At 36.4% G+C, this 26,838-nt stretch overlaps 1 protein-coding gene across 16 annotated transcripts in view; it reads right to left on the bottom strand.

Moving 5' to 3' along the window:
* The window catches only part of PEX5L (peroxisomal biogenesis factor 5 like), a 231,150-nt gene that overhangs the window by 165,336 nt on the left and 38,976 nt on the right, over positions 1-26,838 (bottom strand). For 3 of the 16 annotated variants that reach the window (XM_025914069.2, XM_086674788.1, XM_025914066.2), the window contains exons 1-2: positions 5,967-7,086; positions 4,391-4,462 (exon numbers count right to left, since the gene is read on the bottom strand). The exons of 3 other annotated variants lie outside the window; for them this stretch is intronic. In XM_025914069.2, the coding sequence (XP_025769854.1) occupies positions 4,391-4,462; positions 5,967-6,059 (165 nt within the window). In that variant the 5' untranslated portion in view covers positions 6,060-7,086. Of the gene's footprint in view, positions 1-2,934; positions 3,049-4,390; positions 4,463-5,966; positions 7,089-26,838 lie in introns of those variants that run through there. 10 more of the 16 variants (XM_086674787.1, XM_086674782.1, XM_086674781.1 and 7 more) reach the window with 6 other exon arrangements.

Below are 26,838 nucleotides of genomic sequence, written 5' to 3' on the forward strand. Positions count from 1 at the left end.
ATAAATACCTCAAACTGATTCAAGCTCACAAGGCTATTGAGTGGAATTTAGTCATACTACAAACCTGGGTCTTAAAAGCACCTTTGAGTATAAATGGCTGTGGTTTTCTTGTTTTCAGCATCATTATGTTGGATGTCTATGAATTCTAGTCTTTAGGTATCCAGGTAATGCTCAGTTGAAGAGTGTAGAATTTATTACAAGTCCTTATATAACTATTTTTTCCCTTTAGAACTACAATAATTGTTTCCTTTGGTCCAGCAGTTCTCAAAGTGTAGTCTGGGACCAGCAGTGGGAGCTAAGGATATAGAAATGCAAATTCTTGGGGGCGCCTGGGTGGCGCAGTCGGTTAAGCGTCCGACTTCAGCCAGGTCACGATCTCGCGGTCCGCGAGTTCGAGCCCCGCCTCAGGCTCTGGGCTGATGGCTCAGAGCCTGGAGCCTGTTTCCGATTCTGTGTCTCCCTCTCTCTCTGCCCCTCCCCCGTTCATGCTCTGTCTCTCTCTGTCCCAAAAATAAATAAACGTTGAAAAAAAAAAAAATTAAAAAAAAAAAAAAAAAAAAAGAAATGCAAATTCTTGGCCCTACCTCTTACCTACAGAATCAGAAACTCTGGGGATGCCCGCACCTCCCCCACCCCCCCCTCCCCCACGCCAAAACCTCCAACAAGCCTTCCAGGGGATTCTGAGGCTGCTAAGATTTGAGAACCACTGCTCTGACCTCTGTACAATTGTTCCTCTTGTAACTGGCTGATATTTGACATTTCCCCACCTTACTGCACTGAAGGCTATGCAGCTGCAACTCTGAGTCCTATAACCAACTGGATCCATGACATACTGTTAAAACCATTCTTTAAATATTTGAGCCTGTGAGTGTATCTGTCATATAATCATAAATTCTATACTTTTGTGTTACCTTTTGTTAGGTCCTTTAAGTTAACTTGGAAATTGAAAACATTTTAGAAGAAAAGTCATCTTGGTCCAGCATGTCATAAACCTTGAACGAAGGTGGCTCTATTCTAATTAAAAATACCAATTTAAAATAGAATGAATTTATTATTTATTCAAAGTAGATACTGTTTTTGATCCCTTACTCAAGGTACTTGACCATCTACTCCCTCATTCCCATCCCTAAAATCTCAAAAGGAAATTAATATGTACATGAAACCTATTCCTAAACAAGATCTACAAGATCAATCAGGAAAGAATATTTTAAGAATAATAAAAATGATCCAAAATATACATTTAAAATTTCTCTTTGAATATTTATTCTAGAAAGCCAAATATATAATTTATTAATTATATATTTATTAATAATTACATGTAATAATTTAATAATTATATTACTGATTATATAAATAATGCAATACACATATATTTATGTCAAATGTCTGGGGTTTAGAACCATTAAGATTTTAATTGAATATGCTTCCTTCGATTGCTTTCCTATGCTTGAAGTTTGAAAACTCTAGGGATTTCTAGTGGAAAATATGGACTCCAATGCCAGTCTCATACATTTATATTTAAATGACTATATATGTGTGTATATATGTGTGACTACATATGGCACCTGTTACTTTAGGACATTAGCACTAGTCTAAGAATTCTCTAGAACATTTTCATATGTATTTCAAATAAATTTTTCTAATAAAATTTCACAAAGAGAAAAAGAACAATATTGCCTTTTAAGAATAAAACCTTACACATTTCCAAAATCGCTTTTTCTCATGTAAAAATAACAGAAATCACCTTTTACCCCCTTGAATGGAGGCAGTCAGGGAGAACAAAATCCACACACTCTGTGCTATTTCTGTTATTAATTTGCTTATATAAGCAAAATTGTGAAATTTTTGTGGAAGTACAAGTCTTGCAAATCACACGACTGATAAAATGGCATATAGCTTGCACAGCATTTGTAGAGCGACAGCTTCTGAATGACAGATTTAATGAGATTAGTAGACTTCTGCCCAGCACAGCACTCCAACTATTTTATTTATCTTCTCTAGATTTTCTTTTGGCAGTTATATGAAGATTGACTAACAAAAATATCTACCATGTTTGTAAAATGTTATAGGAAGAATAAATTGAGCATAAAGATTCCTCCCCAATATAGTATCTATGAGATGAAGCAATATTAAACAAATGTGTTTTACACACATACACAATTTTAATGTTGATCTCTTAAGCACAGAAAGAATTTTTGGTGGTATTATAAAGACTAATTAGAGTGTTTTCCTAAATGTTTTGCTTTGAGTTATCAACATTGTCATTATTTCAACCTAGGATTTGCTCACAACATCACCACCAAGTAAACCTTCCCAAAAAGGAAGGACTAGTCTTACTGCCAACAGCAAACATGAAAGCCAACTCATATTCATAATTACTCGCCTTTTAAAACGTGTTTTGACATGAATGACTCAGCAGAGCTGGGTCACTGCCAACTGGTTCCAACTGGTGCAATGCCACTGGAAGAAACATGATAACTACAGAGGCAAACAATGACTGAGCAAATCAAATCCTCCCTTATTTGATCCAGGTATAAAATAGCATTATTTTCTGAAACAGAAGCAAAGTCGGTTCCCTTAACAGTTAATAAAATGCGTTTAGGGACAACTTCATACATGTTGTGAAAGGTACCATGAGAAAAAAAGAACAATGACTCTCTTGGGCTTTCCACTCCAGAGATCTCAATGTATACATTTATGGTTTTCTGAATCCCAAAATTTAGTTAAAACAAACAAAAAAAAGCTTAAGGCAAAGAAAAAAAAAAAAAGGAAGGAAGGAAGGAAGGAAGGAAGAAAGGAAGAAAGAAAGAAAAGCAGACTTTGAGGGTAGGATGATACTAACAAAGTACAAAAAACATTTAACATTAACATTATAAAAACATTATAAACATTTGACTTATACATGATCAAGGAAGAAATAAAAAAATAACTTACTTTTCATTTTAATTGAGAAATGGATAGGTATGTGTGTTCTCATAATATACTCAATTGTATTTCATTAGTTCATCTGCCAGTCCTTCAATGAGAATGTCAGTCTAGGAATAGGATCTGTGGGAGATGGAGATTGTGTGCTCCAAGTAATTAATCTGGCATAATTAAAATGATAGCCAATAGCCCAGCAGAGCACTCGAGCTCCAGCCACACTTATCCTATTAACTAACCTGACAATTTGGCACTAAGTAGAAATACATGGCCAAAGTCCTCACCGACCTGTGCTCCTTGTCCCCCAATTTACTCAAAAGCAGGAGAGTAAAGATAAGGCAAGAAACATTAATTTGAAGGTAGTCTGAGTGAACCCTGTAAGATCAACATATTCTGCACTTCTGGGGAGATGCTTTTTTTTGGTGAGTTTTCTCCCAGAAGACCATTTCAACTACTTCAATTATTCCAGACCTAAGAAGTAGGTCTCTAACTCAACGGCTCCTGATTGCTCTCTTCTGGTGGTCATTTTTCTTTTTTTCAGAAATATACACAATGGCTCCTTTAATGCAGTTGTCATGATGCAAAACAAACTGCACAATTAGGAAACTGTCCAAATGCAACTTGCCTTCCTGTAACTTGCTGACTGCTTTCTTTCTAACCTTTTCATCTACGCAGACTCCTTTGAATTATTTCTCAGTCTCCACCTGAGGTTACATCACCCTCAGAATTAGGGCCACTTACACATGAAATAGATGTGCAGTTATCTTGTCTCCTCAATAATTAACAGAGATATTAAGGGCCAATGCCAATTCAGTGGTTAGTTGGAAACCTTCCATTACCTGGTATGTCATTGTTTATGGTCTATTAAGCAGCTTTCATTCCACCTTATGGGCCCATATAAAATCCAAGCTAGATGTTTTTCAAATCACAGGCAGTATTAAAGAATATTAAGTAGCTTTTTCTTTTTATTAAAAAAAAATCTCTATATTTATTGCAGATATTCTGATAAAGTAAACTGGGCAATGTATATGTTTTCAACTTCCCAGTATGTTTGGTCTTTTACCCCCCTTCCCTTAAAGCATATTCATTGTTTCGCACTAATGTTAGCTTTCTCACTTTCAAAATAACGCACTTTCTGATTCTTGTTTAATTTTTTTTCTCCAACCAAATTATCATTGCTGTATTGATTCATTTTTCCCTGGGTCATGTAATTTTCTAAAAGTCCTCTTATCTTGTTCTATTTTTCATTGTCTTTATATATAGAACATGCATGTTGACATCATGTAGAAGTCAGTGGATCAGAGGGATCATAGTGGGAGGCTTAGCTGCTCTCAAAATCTATCTTGTTAAGCGGGCCTCAGCCGGACAGGCTAATACAGCCACCAGGGCAGGACCGAACACTCAAAGGGCCTCAGTTGTCAAAGATCTACAGTGCAACAGTAGAAAATGTATGTAAGCATTCACTTACCTGCTTTTGATCAACAATTATTTCGAGGTCTTCATCACTGCTTAGTTTTCCATATCCTTTTTCTTTACTTTTCTTGTGAAAGAATAATTTTAAATGATCATTTAGTTTCTTTCCATTAATCATGTTAATTTCCACTTAATACTTTTTAAATACTTTACTTAGCCTTGTTCACTTGTCAAAATACATCATTTTTTATATCAATCTCTCGTGGACAACAGCAAATGTTTTCATTGTCAAACTTCAGGCTTATAATTACTCATCAAGTATTTCTGCCTAGCCTCTCCCATCCAAATTACACTTTTAATCTTTTTCTGAATATTGTTATGTTTTTTCAATTTTGTAGTTTCAAAACAGATTCTTTAGTAATTTGAGATAGATCAACAATTCCTTTAAGAGTCCCAGCACATTTTTATTAAAGACTGAAACTGCATTTAGTAATTGCACTATGCTTAAGACTTCAAGGATTAAATGTTTTATTTTAATCCCTTTTATATTTGTAAGAATAAGATAAGCACTATACAACTCAGATAACGAACCTACAGATTTTCTACATTTGCTTACAAATCTGATGAAAACTAACACTGGAAAAAATAACTCAGAAATAATTTTTAAAAGATATGTAAGATAGTTTTCAAAATTATGTAGTTTGAAAAGTTGGAAGAATATAGACCATTTTTTAAAAATGCACTTTATTGGCATTTTGTCTTCCCTTCCCCCACCCAGGTCCAACCCCCAACTATCTTCCCCAAAGCAAAAGTTGTAAAGTTAGAAAATGTCACAGATCATTTTAACCATTTTACTGTTGTGCTATAGGAGAAAGATAATACATCTGAGTCTTTTTTTTTTCTTTCTCCCAGTGCACTTGTTGATAGGAATACTAGAAAAGGAAGATTGCTTCTTCATAATTTCAGAAATCATAGTACCTCTGTAGAGGACCAGTAAGAAAAGGAAAATAAAATTCACTACATAGTTAGCTGTAGTTCAAGGTTAATATTTTTTAAAGAATCTTTTCTTTGTCTTCTGTATTAACTTCATCTGTCTTTCTGTATTAACTGCATCAACCAGAATTAAGGGAACTAAAAATATTTGTTTGCATCTATTGTGCCGTATTAGGATCCCCATCTCATTGAGTGAAGAACTATATCCTTCAGTGAACATGACGTAAATCTTCTTTATACCGTGGGATATAATTCTTGTCTATTTTTTCCCCTTCCTCCCCAATAAACATACTTCTTATTTTCGTGGGTTTTTCTGTAATAAAGAGATTTCTGAATCTTCAAGTATTAGGATGCATAAATAAAATCTAAATTCTCATTCATATATTAATGAATTTAGCCACTTAGAACAGAACAGATGGCCACAGTATTTCTCTCTATTATTCTTCTGCTCATTTGAGGTTCCATTTCAGGATTGATGGAAAACAAAAAGAACAGGTTTGGTTTCAGTCAAGCTGACTTCCTTCCTATCACTTTTGTTTTTGTATCCTTTTAGTCTACTGGTTGCCATAAGATATTGTCCAGAGACCTAATACAAAACATTTAGAAATGCCTTTCCGAATATTGATCTATATACGTACCAAGTAGCTCATTTGCATGACCCGATTTCTGGACAAAAGGACATTAAGTAGAGTTGGAATGTGGGTCCTTCCATCCATTTCACTGTCAGGCATCCCAGAATTCTTTGCACCAGCGGCAGTGGTGTCATTGCCAGAACTTGCTGACCAAAGAACCACAGATCTTCCCCAGCAACAGTATTTATAATGTATGACAATAATCAAAGTATCCCTGAATCATTGTCTTGACTTTGTAAACATTGTGAAATTTTTGGCTAGCACAAAAAGTCATTGAAACTAAAATCTCTTCTTTTCTAACTAAATTTTATCCGAGCACTTGTAGGTTTCCTGACTGCTGTTCTACTTTTAATGCTCCTTAAAACACCTCATCTATTATTACTTATATACATTTTTATATTTCATCGTACGTATATAGACTATTCAGCCTCCTTGTCATAAAAGCTCTCAATTTTCCCTTTTTAATGCCCCAATCTCAGACTTCCTTGTGATTAACAAATCACTGCTCACTGATATAACAATGTCAGCATTCACCAAACATAATTCAAGATTGCAATTCTACCACTACCAAATTCCACCTTTCCAATTTAATCCCAACTTCCTTACTGATTTAGGAATATATTTTCCTGGAAAGAGGCTAGGTCAGGGAAGGAGATTATATCCACAACTATTCTAAGTAGAAGCTGGCATTTTCCAAGAGTGGGAGGAGGCATTTAGAGCTCTGATTTTGCATTTAAGCCCCTACTCTCCAAACAGCACACAACTGTATACAGAGTCAGAAGCCTTACAGTTTTACTCTAGAGTTAAGCAATATTTTCTACTTCACCCCATAACCCCAGGGGGATTAATCCTTTTCTAAACCATAATGGTTATTCGCTCACTTACTGCTTATTTCTAGTGCGAGCATAATCCTCTTTCAAGCACTCAGCTTCCCACTTTGACTGCTTAGCTCAGCCAGCCCAGGCAGAGATCTTCAGCTCTCCTCCCTCCTCCCAGCCAGGAATCCCTGTCTTCTATCTATGCACTTTTTTCAAGCACAAAAAGCAACTCCAAAGCTTCTGCGTGGTCTTTCACATTAGCCAAAGGACTGAACTAGAAGGAGAAAGAAAGCTAACCTCTCTACTGTCCTGCGTGAGGAGGCAGGGCTTCTGTGGGAGGAGAAGCCAGAGGGTAGTCACTTCCTGTGCCCCTCCCACCTCTTCTGGCAGACACTGGAGCTGAGGATTTCAACTGAGGCAATAAGGTCAGGCCCTCTCCACCACAACCTTAGCATGCTGCCTGCTGATGGTAGATTCTGTGCACTGCTCATCTATGAGCAGCTGAGAAGGGAGTGTCAGTGCTGTGGAGCTAAAATGGTGCGGACTTTGAGGCCGGAGAAGTGAGGAAAGAGAGAAAGAAAATAGTCATTTGCCGAGGATGCCTCACTCCTTATAACTCCTTTGACATTGGCTAAGTGTCCAATGTAGCCCTCCCATCTTCCCCACACCATTCTGAATCCTTCCTGAGTAACTGCAAGGAGAACTGCCTAGTTTTTTGTTAGTGCTGATAACTTTGTTAATACCATTGAATCAGAGCTATAGTTTTCTTAAGAATTTGAGTCTAACTGGTAAACTTTCCTTTCTGCAGACATTCCACCATCTCTCTTTAACCTTATCTACCTCCTGCTTCCCACCTTTCATTCTCTCATCCACAAAAGTAGAACAGAAATGTAGGTTTACTCACTTGAATTAGATAAACTATAAAACTTGGAAACTGTATAGAAAAACAATACATGCCCACAGATATAGGATGCATTATATAAGAAAATTTTTCAAGTAGTAACAAAAAAGCAAAATAACAAAAAACCAAAACAAAACAACAAAATCTGGTGGGGTAGAGACTTGAAAAATGAAACTCTCATTGTTCATTTTAGAATAGGAGTTTATTAAAAAAAAGTAAGAGTTTTAACCGAAAGACATCTGTCGAATTAAAAGGATTCTTCATACTTATTAGTGATGGAATACAGGAAGGAAATTTTCAAAAGGAAAAGAAACACATTAATTAGTTAATTGTGCAAACTAGCCTCAATTGCAATTTTTGCCTGACTACAGAATAATAATGTAAATAAATGTAAAGGTTAAAGATTATATAGAAAAATGCAAACTGGTGCAGCCGCTTGGGAAAACAGTATGGAGATTCCTCAAAAAGTTAAAAATAGAACTACCCTACAATCCAACAACTGCATTATTGAACTACTAGGTATCTACTCAAAGGATACAAAAATACTTATTTCAAGGGATACATGCACGCCAATGCTTATAGCAGCATTATCAACAATAGCCAAATTATGGAAAGAGCCCAAATGTCCATTGACTGATGACTGGATAAAGATGTGGTATATATATGTGTGTGTGTGTGTGTGTGTGTGTGTGTATACATATATATATATATATACACACACACACACATTTCCATTATATATAATGGAAAATTACTCAGCCATCAAAAAGAATGAAATCTTGCCAATTGCAATGATGTGAATGGAGCTAGAGAGTATTATGCTAAATGAAATAAATCAGAGAAAGACAAATACCATATGATTTCACTTATATGTGGAATTTAAAAAGCAAAACAAATGAGCATAAGGGAAAAAAAGAGAGACAGGCAAACCAAAAAACACTCTTAACTATAGAGAACAAACTGATGGTTACTAGAGGGGAGGTGGGTGGGAGGATGGGTTAAATGGGTGAGGGGATGAAGGAGTGCACTTGTGATGAGCACCAGGTGATGTATGGAAGTGCTGAATCACTAAACTGTACACCTGAAACTAACATTACACTGTATGTTAACTAACTGGAATTTAAACAAAAACTTTAAAAAGTTACATGTAAATATTTAAAAAATATTTTTTACTGTTATTTATTTAATGACAAATAGTAGACCTGAATTTAGTAAAACAAATGTTACACGAAGAATATATAATATAGACAAAAGCAACAAAGATCCCCCTACTCTCTTTTTTTATGGTTGTCAGTATTCAATTCTTATCTTCCTATTATCCCTATCTTCTATCCTTTCTTCTCCACCACCTTCTTCCCACAGCTAGCAAAATTGTTGCTTTCCTTGTTCTAAAAGATGACTTCCTCACATCTCCTTTCCCCTAAACACATTCATTTAATCTCTCTTATCTTCCCACTGTCAAACTTGAAAGCTGGTCTGTGCTCACTAGTAACAGCTCCTTCCTTTCTCTTCACTTTTAAACCAATTACAATCAGGTTGCAATTTACAGTAATTGTATTCACAGTCACCAATGGACTTCTAATTATCAAATTCTCTAGCAGTCTGTTTTTAGAGCTCATAGTATGAATTAGCCCCCAGTGCAATTTGTGATTGACTACAGATGTCAAAATAAATGTAAATATTACTTATTTCAATGGTCAAATTTGACAAATGTGTCAAATGTCTCTGCTGTTATTTACACTATTACAGTTGTTAAATGGTGTTGCCACCAACTGAATAGGGTCTCCATGAGAGGGAGGAGGATTGGGAAAAGAAATGATGTGCTGAAAAGATATATGCTGAGTTTGTGATGTCTTTGGAAAGTTCCTCCAAGTGGAAAGATGCAGTGGGTCACTCGGATACACAGGTTGATATCTGAGAAGAGACATAAGGGCAGGACATATGGATTGCTGGGGATAACTAAAATTGCAGGACTGGATGAGCTCATTAAAAAAGAAAGCGGAAGAGATAAGGACTAAGGCCAGAGTCCCTGGGAATTGTTATGTTTAAAGAATGGGCAGAGGCTGAATAGGAGCGGTCCTATGTGTAGGAGGAGAACCAGGAGGATACAGTCAAAGAAAGAGCTCTACTGTCAAATGCTGATGAACGGTTAGGTAAGGATGTACACTGCACACTCTCATTGTATTGGACATTCTAGCAGCCATCAAGGACCTTAGGAAGAGAAGAATTCCTGGAACCAAGATCAGAGTAAATTAGTGGCTACATTGGTGGTAAGGGAGTACAGATACTGAGAAAGGAACTTATTTGCCTTTAGAAAAGCTTGAATGAAAAGAGAAAGGGAAAAATTTATTAAGATGGTAGATCTCATGTTAAGTATTCTACCACAGTTTTTAAAAAAGGTGGGAGGAGGGCACTTGGGTGGCTCAGTCGGGTAATCATGATCTCACAGTTCATGGGTTCTGGCCCCGAGTCCGGCTCTGTGCTGACAGTTCAGAGCCTGCAGCCTGCTTTGGATTCTGTCTCCCTCTCTCTGCCTCTCCCCGACTCGTGCTCTATCTCTGTCTCTCTCTCAAAAATAAATAAACATTAAAAAAAATTTAAAAAAGGGTGGGAGGGAAGATGGAGTGGAAAGACAAAAATAGAGGGAAAGAATACTGGGAAAATTGTAGCTTCCCCCTCCTTTGTGTAAAGGTACTAAGTTCATTTATAGTTCAAGAAGGAATTAGTGAAGAAAGTACAACTGTAGATGCCAGAGAATGAGGGGCTAGAATTCACGAGGCAAGAAAGGAAGAACAAACGCTTTTTGGAGAAAAAATGCGTGTTTCTCTTTGAAAATTTACAGTTATTTGACATATATTTATAGAAGAGAAATCTGTAAGGATACATACCAAATATTAAAAGTCCTTTTCTCTGGGAAATGGAATTATTCATGATCTATATGTTCTCTTTATACTTGGGAGTACTTTTTGAAAGAAGAATGGATTTCTTTCATAATAAAAAAGAAAGTAAACAAAGTGTGATTGCTTGAGAGATCCATAAAATTGCCATAGAAAAGACTCATTTAAAGTCTACTTTGCAGAAAAACAACTGGGTCAGGGCTTTACCCTTCCTTTATTATGTTTCTGGAGGAATAAAAGCTTATTTTGTAAAAAAATGTAGGGATTCATGCTACAGTTATTGCTTACGTCCCTTGTGGCAAGTGTGGTAGTATGGTGAAGTGGATGTTTTGTTTATTGCATTTAATATGCCTCTTTCCTCTTGACTCTCCTTTATAATATTAAGCTTCTCAATTCTTTGATATCATTTGGGTCCCATGTCCCTTCTTTTTTAAAGATGCACAGTGTCAGCACAGCCACAAACACCACTGCTATAGGAGCCAAAGAAACAATAAAAAGAGAAAACAGGAAATAAGGGAGAAGGAAGTGTTTCTTCCCAAAGGCCTGGAATAAGAGAGTGTTCCTGTGATTAGGACATAAACCTGGACAGACTTTTGAAATAGAACGTAACCACATTACTAACTAAAAGGATGATTTTTAGATCTTTTATTTTTCTTATAAGTATGGAGGAAATCAACTTTCTGAAAGAAAAATATCATCAAGAGAATCATTTGCAGAGGGCTTGTTAAGTCTGGCATTTTTCAAAAACTATTTTTTTGTTTGTTTTTGAAAGACATTTACAGTTGTGTCCCACTACCCCACCCTCAGTATGGTATGGTAAACATATATGGTAAAACAATGTTATGGTATGGTGAAACATATATATGGTAAAACAAAATAGCCACAGGGAACAGTTTTTGAGTTTTGGGCCAGATTTGGGCACACATCACCTATGGCAATCAAACTCAATTCTAAAGGTGTATTTCTGGCTGAAAAAAGAAATATAAGGACAACAAATATGTTGATGCAGTTTAAACCATGTTTTAAGTCATAGGCATATGTCCAGATATTTAGTAATATTTTAAAATCTTAATTCAAATCTAACTGGGAAAATAGGCATTCTGATTATTTAATAGTTGGATAATAAAATGGCAGTGACGCACAATACAATTTTCACTGTAGCCTCAAAGTCCCTCCTTACTGGCTTTCTTATCTTTAGCATGGCTTGTGGTCTTTAGAAAACAACCTAAAGAGCTTATAAAGCTTCTTAAAAGTATTTTGTATTCTCCAAGTTTTTCCAAAGATGAAAATTCAACATAAACAGTCATTAAGGCTACTCAATCTTATATCATTATGCAATGGCATTGTCTTAAGTACACAAATTCTGTATTAGGTATCTACCTTCTTATACACCTTTGCAATATTTTATTGTGAAAAGTTTCCAACATACAGCAAATTTAAAAGAATTTTAAAGCAAGCACCTATATACTTCCTACCTACATTCTACCGCTAACATTTTATTATACTTGCTTTTTTTTTTTAATATTTATTTATTTTTGAGACAGAGAGAGACAGAGCATGAATGGGGGAGGGGCAGAGAGAGAGAGGGAGACACAGAATCAGAAGCAGGCTCCAGGCTCTGAGCCATCAGCCCTGAGCCTGACGCGGGGCTCGAACTCACGAACCGTGAGATCATGACCTGAGCTGAAGTCGGACGCTCAACCGACTGAGCCACCCAGGCGCCCCTATACTTGCTTTTTTGCATATCTATTCATCTATCTGCTGTGACACACTTTGAAAGTACAGTACATAGTATCACATTTCTACACCTTCTTCCCACCATGGCTTATCTTATTTAATTTACTTTTAAAACTCAGAAAAGCAAAACCATTTGTTCAGTAAGCTTCTAAACTAAGAACACTAAAAGTTCAGGATTTGTTCCTCTACAGCAAATTGTTGCTTTCATATGAAAAGCAAATCAGTGAACTACATTTCTAGCATTAAGTGCTAGTTGTAGGTCCTATCGCCAGAATTAGGAAAGAGGATTTCTGATCAAAAGGCTGTTGTTTTTTGTTTTTTGGTTTTTTTATAGTTCTGTAAAAAGCAAGTGATCAAACAACTCAACTTTACGAAGGGACAACTTCATGCTGTGATAGGCAGTTCCAGTTGATACTAATCATCACGTCCTCAATTTCATATCCTTTTATCATCAATGTTTCTGGTAAACAAGTTCACTTTGGGCTAAACAACAAGCATTCACCTCTGGAACAGGCAACCAAAGTAGCAAGCTTCAACAGGGCTAGGAAGACTAATGCCTACTCAGAAAGGTTACATATGCTCTGAGAAACAGTAGTGCTCCGGTGGCTTATTGAGATTAAGTAGGCAGACAACAAAAATTAAACTTGAAATTTCAGTTATGTCAGATTCAGCAATGTTCCACATTACTTTGAGGACAATAAGTAAACTCTTCTTAGCCCTCCCTCAGTCCCCAAATCAAACAAAACTACATTCAAAGAGAAAACAAAATATGATGTCCTTCTTCACAGGAAAGTTCTGAGTCCAATTCTTTCATCTGGAAGATTCTTGTCTCTACAAACATAAATTTTCTCATCTTCTGTAGACTTAGCTTTTAAAACTGTAAGTGCAGTGGTATGTAGCATGCAATGACTAATGCATTAAAAAAATTGTTTTCTGTCTGCTGAAGACAATGACTGAAAAACGATATGTTTTAATCTACTAGATTTCTTGGCATTATGTAGTCTTGGTGCTCTTTCTAAAGCAAGGTGAAACTAACAAGTAGTCGCATTTGACAATTGCACCTGTCATCACTCAAACAGCAGGACTGGAGTGGTGTGGTGTAAGATAGGTAAGGAACTTGAGAGAACTGTCATTATTTTGGATCCCCAGATGGCAAATGAATACTACTATCACTTTAAAACATTTACCTCTCTGCCCCCTACAAAAACAACAACAACAACAAACAACAACAACAACAAATGAATAAAAGGGCAAACTATGTATTCTATATCTTTGCTGCTTGAAGAATAAAAAAAGAAATAATCCATTTAAAACTAAACTATTACTTGATGTTCTTCTGATCCCTGTTGACACAATTTCCTATTTTTATACGCATTGGCCCTAGTGGATGGGATGGAACCATGTTACCCAATCTCAAACACAGCTGTGCTTATCATTAGCCTCTCCAGTGGTCCTTTTCTCTCTTGCTGGTAGTCAGCACACCTGGCATACACCTGCCACTGACTTTCTTTGTAACAATTGATCTGAGCATGATGATTTTATGCCTCGTAAAGGAAAAGAGCAGTCTTTTTATTTTAATAAAAATAAAGAAAAAAACTGAGTTGCTTCCATAAGCATTCTGCCCCCTAAATATATTATTCCTCTATTGTCAAACATTCTCTAAACAAGCACATTGTTATGACACGTTGACACATGTTCAAGAAAAATTTGTTTCATGAAATTTTGTTTCCAAGAAGAGCCAGACCAAAGTTTGTACTTTGGCCATAAAATCCATACAAAAAGTTACCATTTAAAGTTACCATTTAAGTTACCATTAAAGCTACATCTATGTGACTGATGGATTTATAAGTAGCTTTTCTGTTATGGCTCAAATGAATTTTGAAGATTTTTTTCTCCATGTGGATCTACACACAGACATGACAGACATGACAGCTTTGAATAAATCCCTCCTGTTCCTGAAAGTGACATTTCCCGGAGGCATAGCCATTACTCTCATCTCGGGCTCTCCCACTTGGCCTTAATAACCTTAGGAATCCTAAATCCACACCACAATTCTCATCATTTCTCCATCAATCTCCCTACGGCTTCTTTAATTCATCCCTTTTCTCCAGTGGTTTATAAATTCACTGATGACAATGTTACAAATAAGACACGGCAATCCCTAAAGGGTGGGCAGGTCTGGGGGTCCTATCCATTTTCTTCATGGGTAAAAGCTTTCGGGTAATTACTTGTTGAAGAAGCTCTTCAAAGTCACAGGGACAAGAAAGATCTGGGGCCACAGACAGCTTGTTTATCCACTGGACATGTGGTAATCAAAGAAAAATTAAAACAGCAGAGTCTAGAGGACATAGCCAATTGCATACATTACTTTATGAAAAACATCAACTAAAACCTTGGTTGATATAAAAAGTGTTACTACTAATTAGGGGGAAAACACATCAGCTTATAATTACAGGCAAAGTTAAAATAATTCACTTATATAAAGTATTGTGACCAAACACCTGAGCTCAAATATTCTGTGAATCCATGGTTCAAGTAAAAAGGAGTTTAATGCCTAGAGATTATGTATTTGAGCCATGAAGGCAAGATTAATTTAAGAAGATAAAAAGCAGATTATGTGGCAATGTTGGGCATTCAAGTACCTGTTGAGGTTGTTAGGCAGAATTGTATTAGTCTGAACAACGGTGGCTTCATGTTGATGCATGGTCATCCTTTTGGCACTAGGGAAGCTAGCTAGATTCATTCAATACAGTTATGTGTTGCTATCACAAAAAAAGGTAATAGGTAGTGGATTACTTCTGACATTTTACCAAATTTGATATTACATTTTTCCATTACTGGAAAAAACAAGCACAAATTCATTTGAATACACAGGGTATCTTGGCACTTTGGTGATTCGTACAGGAAATTTTATATGACTTTATCAGCTAATAAGAAAGAAACTGGTCTTCAAAAAATAACAGTTATAAAACCTCTCTTGTTTGGTGATAAGGGATTTTCCAAAGCATGAGCACGAAGTATGTTCATTTTATTCATGTGTTTTATACTTTGCACAACACTGCGATCCAAATGATGAGGAGAGGCCATCCCAGTGGAACAGAAGGGCTGGTCTGTGTGTGTGGGTCTGGGGAGCAAGCGTGAATAAGAGTGATGAAGAAGTAAGTGCAGAAGAGTTAAGACTAAAGGTAAGAGATGGAAGGGCCTTCTAACGTCTGACAGGAGGATGGTGTGGCTAGCGCAGATTGGAGGTTTGGGGGAGGGATGCCAGATGAGGCTGGCAGGAAGGCGGAGTCTTAAAAATCACGCCTTTATGTTAAGGCAGTGTGCGGCAGTTTCAGGGTTTTAAGCAGGAGAGTGACATTATCGTATCTGTGCTTTAGGAAGCCCACCCTACTGAAATGGACAGGGAAATGGACAGGGAAATGGTGGGAAATGGACTGGAGGAAAGAAGACTGGAGGCAAGGAGAGCAAATGGGGGCTACTGAAGAGGTTGGTGTGTGACAGTCATGGGTCCCATTTAAACATAAGTTGAGCTAGCTGACCACACATCAGTTTTAGTAAGACATGCATCACACTCTGTATCATGAGATTACTTCTTCAATACTGGCCATTATAAGTAACAGAAGTATCCACATTTTCTGTAGTCAGGAATTAAATGAACATTGAACGGGCCAACAAGTGACACACTCTAGGCACTCATTTAACTTGGTCATGTGCAAAATTATTTTAGAAAAATCCAATTAAAAAAAGATTTTTGAGAGATACAGAGATAGATGGATAGCTAGAGAGAGATGTAATATAATTTGACTAAGATAGGAAAACATTTTGCACTAAGCAAAGGATACATATTTTTGTACTCTGTAAAGTCCTAAAGCAATATCTAAACTTTTCTTGTTGTTTCTTGTTATTGGACAAAAACAAAGAGAGACTGTTTAAGAAAATACAATGTGAAATTGTTCAGTGCTGCAGCACATCTAAAAGGATTTATTGTGATTTTTGACATCTTTATGCAAACCTAAGAACTCTCCCACCCAGGGATTAATAAAATGTTGCAAAGATGTATATTTACTCAGGTGTATTCGGGATATCATCAAACAGTAATGTGCTTTTAAAAGAGTGGAGATTGCATATTTAATTTTTTAAAATGTTTCTATTTATTTTTGAGGGGAGGAGGAAAGGGCAGGGAGAGATACACACACAGAATCTGAAGCAGGCTCCAGGCTCTGAGCTTACAGCAGAGCCTAACACGGGGCTCGAACTCACAAGCCATGAGATCATGACCTGAGACGAAGTCGGATGCTCAACTGACTGAACCACCCAGGTGTCCCTGGAGATGGCATATTTAGAGCTTGGTTAAAAAAACAAAAACAGTTGCTTCCATTGCATTTCACTTGTTTTTAACTTGTCGGAGGATAAAACTCTAATGGGGGAAAGTTGGAGTAAGGTAAGGTAGAGTAAGGTAGACTCAACTGCAATATTTATCTTCTTGCTCAAAGTTTGGAGACTCTTGCTACTTAATGAGACATTGTTTTGTTTCAATATTCAAAAATAGTTAACATGTTACATAAAAAATATTGAAGGATATTCAGCTGTGTAAGCAAACCTAAAAGGTACAGAATGAACTTCTTTCTAGAAGACTACAGCATCCCAGGGAGTACAGATGACTACTGAAAGTCTTTCAATTTTAATCTTCTCATTTTTCCTTTTTTTCTCCTCTTCAGGAATAAAACCTCAAATCTTAGATGCTTCTATGATGGAAGTCATCACAAAATTTTGAAGACACGATGAGAATTATTTCTTGAACAACACAGAGCAGAGATGTTGATGTTCATCAATGATGAAGAGCATGAACTTGATTGAGAGAACTGTAAGGGTTCCTTTGAAGACTCTCCTTGCAATATCAGATTAATGTCCCAATGTGAATAATATATTGATAATATATTACTGAGACACAGAAGAATGACTGATGCTTAATTACTTTAAATACATCTTTGGAAGTAGATACTGAATTTAATGAAGAGTCTTTTATTTTATTTTTTTTTTTATTTAAAAATTTTTTTTTTCAATGTTTATTTATTTTTGGGACAGGGAGAGACAGAGCATGAACGGGGGAGGGGCAGAGAGAGAGGGAGACACAGAATCGGAAACAGGCTCCAGGCTCTGAGCCATCAGCCCAGAGCCCGACGCGGGGCTCGAACTCACGGACCGCGAGATCGTGACCTGGCTGAAGTCAGACGCTTAACCGACTGCGCCACCCAGGCGCCCCTGAAGAGTCTTTTAAAAACTACCGCACTCTTGTAAAACTGTCCTGGGTAGGTGAGTGTGGGGGTTTTAAAGAGAGAAGAAGCAATGCTTTACTAAGGAACAGCTAAATTGCCATGGATAGTACAGTGCCCCAAATGGAAAAAGCTTTTTAAACTTATAAAACAACATCTTCTCCTCATAAGAAACACTAAAAAAGTTATGTTTAAAGTACAGAAGTGTGCCTATCTCATTGGTGGTGCTCAGTAAATACATTTTTTACTTTTTTAGTTTTTTTTATATTTGAGAGGGAGACAGAAAGAGACAGAGTGCCAACAGCAGATGGGCAGAGAGATGGAGACAGAATCTGAAGCAGACTCCAGGCTCTGAGCTGTCAGCACAGAGCTTGACGCGGGGCTCGAACTCTCAAGCGGTGAGATCATGAGCTCAGCTGAAGTCAGACGCTTAACTGACTGAGCCTCTCAGGCGCCCTGGTACTCAGTAAATATTTAATGAAATACATTTGCTTTGTGACAAAAAATAAAAAAGATTAATTATTTGCATAACTTCTAGCCCCTCTTAATTTCCTTAGTGGATGCCATTCCAAAAAAAAAAAAAAGTTTACAGACATATACAGATATGAATGTACGTATAAATATATGTTCATAAATACATATATATATATATTTATGACAAAATGTGATTGTAGTACAAATACTAAACTACTCCTTTTACTTAACAATATATTGTGAATATCTTTTCTATATCTTTTTTTTTTTAATTTTTTTTTCAACGTTTATTTATTTTTGGGACAGAGAAGACAGAACATGAACGGGGGAGGGGCAGAGAGAGAGGGAGACACAGAATCGGAAACAGGCTCCAGGCTCTGTGCCATCAGCCCAGAGCCCGACGCGGGGCTCGAACTCACGGACCGCGAGATCGTGACCTGGCTGAAGTCGGACGCTTAACCGACTGCGCCACCCAGGCGCCCCTTGTGAATATCTTTTCAAGTTAACACACATCCATATCTACATTACACAACCAAATCCATCTTACATTAACAGTTTTTGTTAAGAAAGTTTAAGAAATCCTGGAAACCATCAGAATGAAGAATGCATTTAACACATAAAAGAAAATAACACATAAGTATGTCCATAGAATCCTGGTGGTGCTCAAGATTCTTTCAGGTGGTCTGTGAAGTTAAAGCTATTTTCATAATAGTATTGAAACATTATTTACCTTTTTGCTACGTTGAAATTTGTATTGATAGTGCAAAAGCAACAGGGGTAAAACCATTAGCACCTTAGCATAAATCAAGGTGGTGGCACCAAACTACTAGCTGGGAACAGGACTGGCCGTTTAAAAATAAATGTAAATTATTGTTACTTAAAAATGATGGACAAACTATGTTTACATAAACTTAGAAATCTGGCACTTTCTTTCTTGAAAATAAATGAAGGAGATTTTCAATTCAAGGAAAACAACAATGAAAGCTAGAATTTTGAAAGATATCTACCACTGCCAGCCTAATAATTTCTCATTAGTTAAAGACATTTCTGATGAGATCAGAGGTACTAATGAAGAATTTTTTTGATATTATATAATGAAGTATGGCAATAGTTGAATATATGGATAACTCAGTGAGCCAATATTTTCCAAATGACCAATGCATGGTAGGTTATCAAAACTATGCATGAGTTAAGGATACATGCAGAGTGTAAAGAAAACCAATGGATATTAATAGGTAAAAGATACAAAAAGTTCATTGATATCATTTTAGATTCTGCAGTGCTACTAAACTTTAAGAAATATCACCTGTTAAGTTTTGGTGCAGAATCAAAGAATATCCTTAAGTATTTAAGACTATGAAAAGACTACTTCCTTTCCCAACTATATATCTCTGTGAAGACAGGTTTTTTTCTTATACTTCAACCAAAAAGAAAAAATTGCAACACATTAGATGTAGCAACAGGTATAAGAATTCAACTTTCTATAAGCTCTTCTATTAGAGAGATTTGCAAAAATGAAAAATAATACCACACTTCCTACTAAAATTTCTACTTGTTTTGAAAACAGAGTTTTTACAAAAAAATGTTAGTGGTATTAGCATGTAATATGTTTTATTGCTATTTTAAAAAGATTAATAAATCCATGGTTAAATTTTTTTAAAGTTTTCTTCTCTAATACAATAAATGCCAATAAGACATAATCTACACAAACAAAAGCTTTTTGGGGTCTTTGATATTTTTAAGAATACAGAGGGACTCTGAGACAAAAGTTTGAAAACCACTTATAATTAGAAAGACTAGAAACTTGTTTTGAGGTGGTAAAACACTTTGGCCTTGGAAAATTAGTTTTTATTTTCTTTCTCTCTTAACGATAAAGCCAACTTATCTCTTTTGGATTCTGGTGTAAAACGTAATAGACCATGTCAAAAATTACCCAGTTAGTCTTATGATAAATTTAATTGTGTGTTACTTAGTATATATTTGAATTACAGTTAATGGCTATAGCTTTAACATTTACAAATAGTCATACATGGCTTATATCCTTTACTTTTCTTTGGCCATTCCATGAAGGTAGGTATTATTCTCCTTTTTAAAGCTGAGGAAATGGATAATGAGAGACAAAAAGTGCTTCATTCATCTAGAAAATGCTAGAACACAGAATCAAATTCAGGTCTGTTGACCTTCTGGTCCTGTGCTGTTTTTGCATCTTTGGATGGAAAAAATATCTCATGGTTATCATCAGCATAGACGATGCACTTCAGCTCTTGTACAATAGAAACAAGGGCTGAGTATTTTGAATTTGGTAAAAGGTCTTGACTTCTCCCAGCCAAGGCACATGGAATAGTGCTTTGTATATATTAGGTCCTGTTATTATTATTTTTCCTACTTAGCATAACAGTGTTACCCTGCATAAGGCCAGAGTAGCTTGGGTTTCACCCAACTCTTAGGTCAAATATGAAAGGGCTCAGTCAATAAGACAGAAATAGATGAATGACATACAAAAAAGCTCCAGAACAACTGCAGGCCTGAACAACAGAACAGTTTCCAGACGTCATTCTATATATGCTGTTGACTACACCTCAACTCGGCGTTCAAATTTAGAGGTGAGCAGATAGGGCAATATATGTTTTCTTCTTACCATGCCCAGTACAAACCAGCACTGAATGGCTGCTGGACATCATCCATTGATGGTGGCTTCTTTCTACCACCATCTCAGGCTGCTGGAGTCACATGATGAGCCTTGAGAATCCAAGCAAGATTTTCCAATCTTAGCTTTAAACCCAATTTTCTCTGTTTTCCTAGTTTTGGTCCTATTGGTTTTACACCTGGATCCCCTCTCTACTTACTTCCTTCAGAAAGATGCAGTAGGTCTTGATTAGTGTCTCTCTGGGGCCTTTCTGCCTCCACCTCAGTCCCACTTTGCTTGCAAACAAGGAAACCTGCTTCTGACCTAGGCTTCTGAGAGCTACTTACAGATGCAGGAGGACTCAGCACTAAAGGGCTAAAAAGAAGTCCCACAGTATGACAGCATGAGTCAGACTTCCTGGTGGCTCCTGCAGAGCCCTTCAACTACCTGATGTTCAGGGGCAATGTTGGTAAGATTTGTCTGGGGATACAAGATGAGACAGATTCTGAAAGTTAAGGGAGCTAAGAGTTTCTGGAGAGAGTAGTTCATTAGCAGAGAAATATTTTTAAAAAAATATTTTTTTAGCTTATTTATTTTTAGAGAGAGAGAAAGAGAGAGGCAGAGAGAGAGGGAGAGAGAGAATCCCAAGTAGGCTCTGAACTGTTAGCACAGAGCCTGACATGGAGCTCAATCCCACGAACTGTGAGATCATGACCTGAGCCGAAATCAAGAGTTGGATGCTCAACCAATTGACCCACCCAGGTGCCTCCATTAGCAGAGAAATATTAATGTATTATTCTACCTGTATATTGATCCCAACACAGTACATGCACATATTGATACCAAATAAGAATAATGATCATAACAGCTAGCACTCATAGGAACAATCTCATGTTGCTAGGAAGATTTATTTCCTATATAAATACAACTTCATGTAACAAAAATAAGATGATAATGACTCATTTAGAGTTTCAGTTTGTTATAATAAATTCACCTTGTGGAGGATGGTTTGCTATCCATCCGAATGAAGACTTTACATATGTTATCTCATTTAATTCTCACTAATACCATGAGTTTATTTATATTTTTTCTTAGTTTTTGAATAAGGATATGGAATGTCCTAAAGGCTTAGGATTATTTTTCAGGGTCATGTCCAAAGTCATACAACCTATAAGTATCAAACACAGAACATAAGATTTTCTGACCAATCCAAAAGTTTGGATTCTTTTCAGCACATCTCCCTGCCTCCAGTATATTTCCATTTGATTGACAGTTTGGATGACTTAATGCAAAAATGCATGATTGGTTAAGTAGAAAAGAAAAAAATAAGGAAAGCCAACAACCCCTTTGTGCTTTTTTTTTAAGATAAACTTCCAACTCAGAGCATATAGTAAAGAGGTAAAAGGTCAGCCTCTGAGGTCAGATTTCTTGGTAAAGCCAGCTCTACCATATAACTTTGGGCAAATTATGTAACTTTTCTATGCCTAAATTTTCTCATTCGAGAATAATAACAGAACCTATCTCCTTGAGTTGTTGAGGGAAAAAATTAATTAATACATATAAAGTGCTGAGAACAGTACTTGACACTTTTAATACACTCAATAAATATTAGCTATTATTAGCTGATATCTTTCCCTCCTTCTCTTCCTTCCTTTCTCCTCTCTTCCTTCCTCTCCCTCCTCTACGTCTCCCCTCTTTCTCTTGCCCTCATCCTCTCCCCTCCCTCCTTTTCTTCCATCCCTCTTGTAACAGGTTGAGTTGACAGTGTATAAGCACTACACAATCTTTCTAGCAAGATGGTAAGACTCACCAAAGATGTCTCAAACTCAATCTTGAAGTTAAAAAAAATTTTTTTTGACTGGGATTTAAAAATAGAACCTGGTGAGAAGCAATTCTTGCTGTGTCAACTTTTAGAAGCCTGTACTGAGAAAACCCAGCGGAGCTTTATTTTAAGAAGACCCTGAATGGCTTAGCTGCAGTTCATGGATACATCAAAACATTCCCTTGACGGTTCGCTTTCCTGTGAACCTAAAACCAAGCAACATGAAGGGTTCTGGCCTAACGTTTCCCTTACAAAAAGCTTGACTAAACCGAACTCAGATGCTGTTGTCAAGTAACTGGAGCAGGACCCCAGCAGCGAGCCTTGGTTGCTAATCCTTTTCAAGTTCATCTCTTTGTTCAATCTACTTTTAACACAAACTGGATTTTTATAGTATGTTTCAGGGATGGTGCAAAATATTAAGGATACAGAGAAAGAATGACTACAGATGATGGATTTGGAAAGTAGGTAGTGAAGGACTTTGGTCGTGTCAACATCTGGGTACTAGCCTTGTTTTTATCAGTTTTTTCCTAGAGGGCCAGTTATCTCAACTCTTTTGAGCTGTTTTTGACTTTCAAAGTTGGGGTTTGTACCAGATGATCTTTAATGTTGTTAATTCTATTATTTCTTTTTAAACTATTGGCAAGTCACTAAATTAGTAAAAGTGATTAAGAAAGAGGACAATTGTTAATTAAAGAAAGAGGCTAAGCCTAATAAAATATAACATTAATTCAAAATACTGAGGGGGATTTAGTGCTTTCTACAAGCTGCTCCATACAGTTCCTTCATTTCTTTTGAAATCAATATTTCCTAACCAACTAGAAGGGCTACAACAAGCTTAAGTCTCCATTCTAATGCAACAAATAGAAGTAGTTGAAATTGGATGTGAAAATATATTTCTCAAGAAGGAATATGTTGGTGTTCAATTGTTTTTATGTGTATGTGTAAACAGCTGCTCAGAAAAACTAATCAGGCCACTAAGGTGTAGAATTCACTGAAAGGAGTGAAAAGTGGAGACACAAATGTATTTAGGAGCCAAATCACAGGTAACAAGCCCAAATGAAGATATCAGCAAGGGGAATGAAATTGCCATGGCCTGGCAAGTCGGGGTTTATATATGAATAAACTTGGATGTATATTCTTTGTGCTATGTTGGAAGATTCTTTGCTGAAAAATCAGTAAAATACCATTATCAAGATAAAACTTTAAAAGGCAGACATATTATGTCATGAAGAATGGAGGATTGACTTGGAATACTTTTTCTGGCATTGGTCTTGGAACTGACTAAATTCACTGACATGTTTTTTGCACAGGCCTCCCAACAAAACCAGCAACTCAGTGGTAGGAATATGTTTTAGGCCATGGAACAGAAATAAGTTGCCTGACTCTATCCACTACATGCAGCCAGGGACCATAGCTTATACTTGCCTTGTTTGTCCAACCAGCACTGATTATAGTTTCTGATACAGAGCAGGCACTCAATAAAACTAAAAGTTGACTATTTGATTGATAAAGATTGGCCTTCCTCCTAGCCCCAGCTTAAATAGTACTGTTGTATTGATGAAACCAACTGAATTAATCTGAACCAACCTGCCCTTCCAGTTCTCTGTTCTCTTCTCCACCATTGAACTAAAAGTTAAACTTTTACAAAATGCATTCAAAATTTTTAAATCATGTTGAATGGTTACACTAATTCTTATATTAATATTAAAGATGAAACAATTGAATCACACAGAAAAGTTAAGTTGTTTAAAATAAAAATTAATAAAAAGAGAATAATGTATGTCCTTAAGAATATATTCCATAATATTTTCCTCTGGGCTCCTACATTCAATGAAGAGAGGTACATGCACCCTTTCTGCCCACACCTCTCAATTTCTTCCTTTATTTACCATGTTCCTAATATGTCCCAGTCACTGTACAACACTCAGGAGACAGAAATGAATTAGGCCAGTACCCTATCTCACTATCTAGATAAAACTATTTCCAAAAATTTCCCATTCCACTGTATTGTCAAGAGATTTTCAGTAGTCATTACAGAATTATTTCTGGTGGTTATAATCTTTTAAAATGCAACCAAATTAACTTTAAGATTTGAATTAAGAACATGTATTGTGCTTGGCATTATAGCAATGTAAAGTTTAAAGTACACTTTAAATTCCTGTAATATTCAGACCCATACACCACATGCAATACAAAATATTACAAATATTTTACATTTGAATAGCACATTAGTGTTTACAAAATTCTTTTATCCATAAGTTTAATACTTATTGAACACTTTTAGTCATTTTGTTCTCATTATAACCCTAGGAAATAATAACTAATATTTATGATAAGCCAGGCTATTCTGTTTTACATACATTTATTCATCTAGTTCTCACTATAACCATCTGAGAACTTTATTACCTTCATAGTACAGATGAGGAAACTGAGAAAAAGAGAAGTAGCTCTCCCAAGGAAAAGCCAGGGTTTGAATCTACACAAATGCCTAACTAAGTTCCAATGCCAGAGATTCTGATACAATTGGTCTAGACTGGGTTTGGGCATCAGTACTGCTTTAAAAGGATAATTACTTAAATGAACTCCTCAGGTAATTCCAATGTGAAGCTAAAGGTTGAAAATTACATACGTAAATCCAGTATCCCTAACTAAGCAGTGCTTCACAATCAGAATAATTGCATTTCTGACTAGTGTAAGAAATTATTAAATTTAGGGCAATCTAGATCAGTCTGTAGACCCCATGAAATCTAAGAGTCTACTGTATTAAGTAATTGGCCAAATGATATAGGGTAGATTTATTAATGTCTGCAGCAGAAAGGTGAAGCACTGGGAAAAAGGGAGCTAATGGCCCATTAGCCTGGGTCTATAGAATCAGCTGTTCCATGTATTATAGCAGTCCAGTAAAGTAAAAACTGATACACTGAAATCCTTTTTGACACAAATTTCTAAATATGTGGCTACACAGTTAAAGATTTCCTTCATCTTTTGCACCATAAGGTGTGGTCAGGTATAATGATCATTGTAGGCCTGGATGGGGTAAACTAAATCAGGTCGGCAGATTAGAATATTGGGGTTTGGAAACTTAGGTAGAATGCCAAAGCCTGATTGTGTGGCAGGAAAAAGTTCCAGAGAGCACACAGAGAGGTAGTTACCATCAGAAAAAACCAATGGGACAAGTGAACAGGCAAGGTTATGGATTCAGGATTCAGGTATGAGACCAGGTATGAGCCAAGATTTCTTAGAACTAAAGTGATTCTTATAAGTTTCCTATTTGAAGAACTATGGCCAACTTTCAAAAACTTGCCTTTGCTAACTTTAAAACTTAGTGGTTTTGCATTCAGGGCCAATAGTTTTTTTGTTGTTTTGTTTTTAATTTGTGATAGAGTGAGGGAGTTTACCTTAATTATATATAACTATAGAATATTTGGACAGACCAATGTATCCTAGACCAGCTTTGTCCACAGAGGGCTAAGCGATATTTTCAGATTTCTTTGTCTTTAACTATGTGGATGAACCACTTATTACACACCAGAGCAACTGAGCTCTGGCTGCCCCAGTTTGATGTGGCTATGATTATCTATGGCTTTCAATTTAAATATTTTTTTTTTAATTTTTTTTTTCAACGTTTATTTATTTTTGGGACAGAGAGAGACAGAGCATGAACGGGGGAGGGGCAGAGAGAGAGGGAGACACAGAATCGGAAACAGGCTCCAGGCTCTGAGCCATCAGCCCAGAGCCCGACGCCGGGCTCGAACTCACGGACCGCGAGATCGTGACCTGGCTGAAGTCGGACGCTTAACCGATTGCGCCACCCAGGCGCCCCTCAATTTAAATATTAAATGGAAGCCGAGTGGTACCACAACTACCATTTTTCCTCAAGCCATCATACTGTCAATAAATGAGGTGTCCCCCATATCACAAAAATTTTAAATGTTCTGAACTTTAATTCCCACTGTTCCACATCCCAACAAGATGGCATCTTGCTATGAATAATTACTCAAAGATCTTCATATAAACACAATTTTTATGTAGTCATCTTAGCATAAAAACCAATATATTCAGCCTGGTATCCTAAATGCATTCTTTAGCAAATGTTTAAAGTGTAGATACTTAATAGAATTACATAAACAATAACCACAATCTCCTAGGAGAGCATGATAACACCTTAAATGGGACTTTTTCTACTAATCATTTGCTACTTTGAACAGACCTTCTATATATATAAAATTTTCAAAAATTTTAGATCATGGAAAAGATTCATGGGGAATAGTGACTTTTCTAGTAAACTTGAATCATTCCATGATATTTGTTTTAAAAAGTGGTCACC

This window comes from Puma concolor, chromosome C2 (genome assembly GCF_028749965.1).
Source record: "Puma concolor isolate L17-30 chromosome C2, mPumCon1.1.hap2, whole genome shotgun sequence".
NCBI classification, from domain to species: Eukaryota; Metazoa; Chordata; class Mammalia; order Carnivora; family Felidae; genus Puma; species Puma concolor.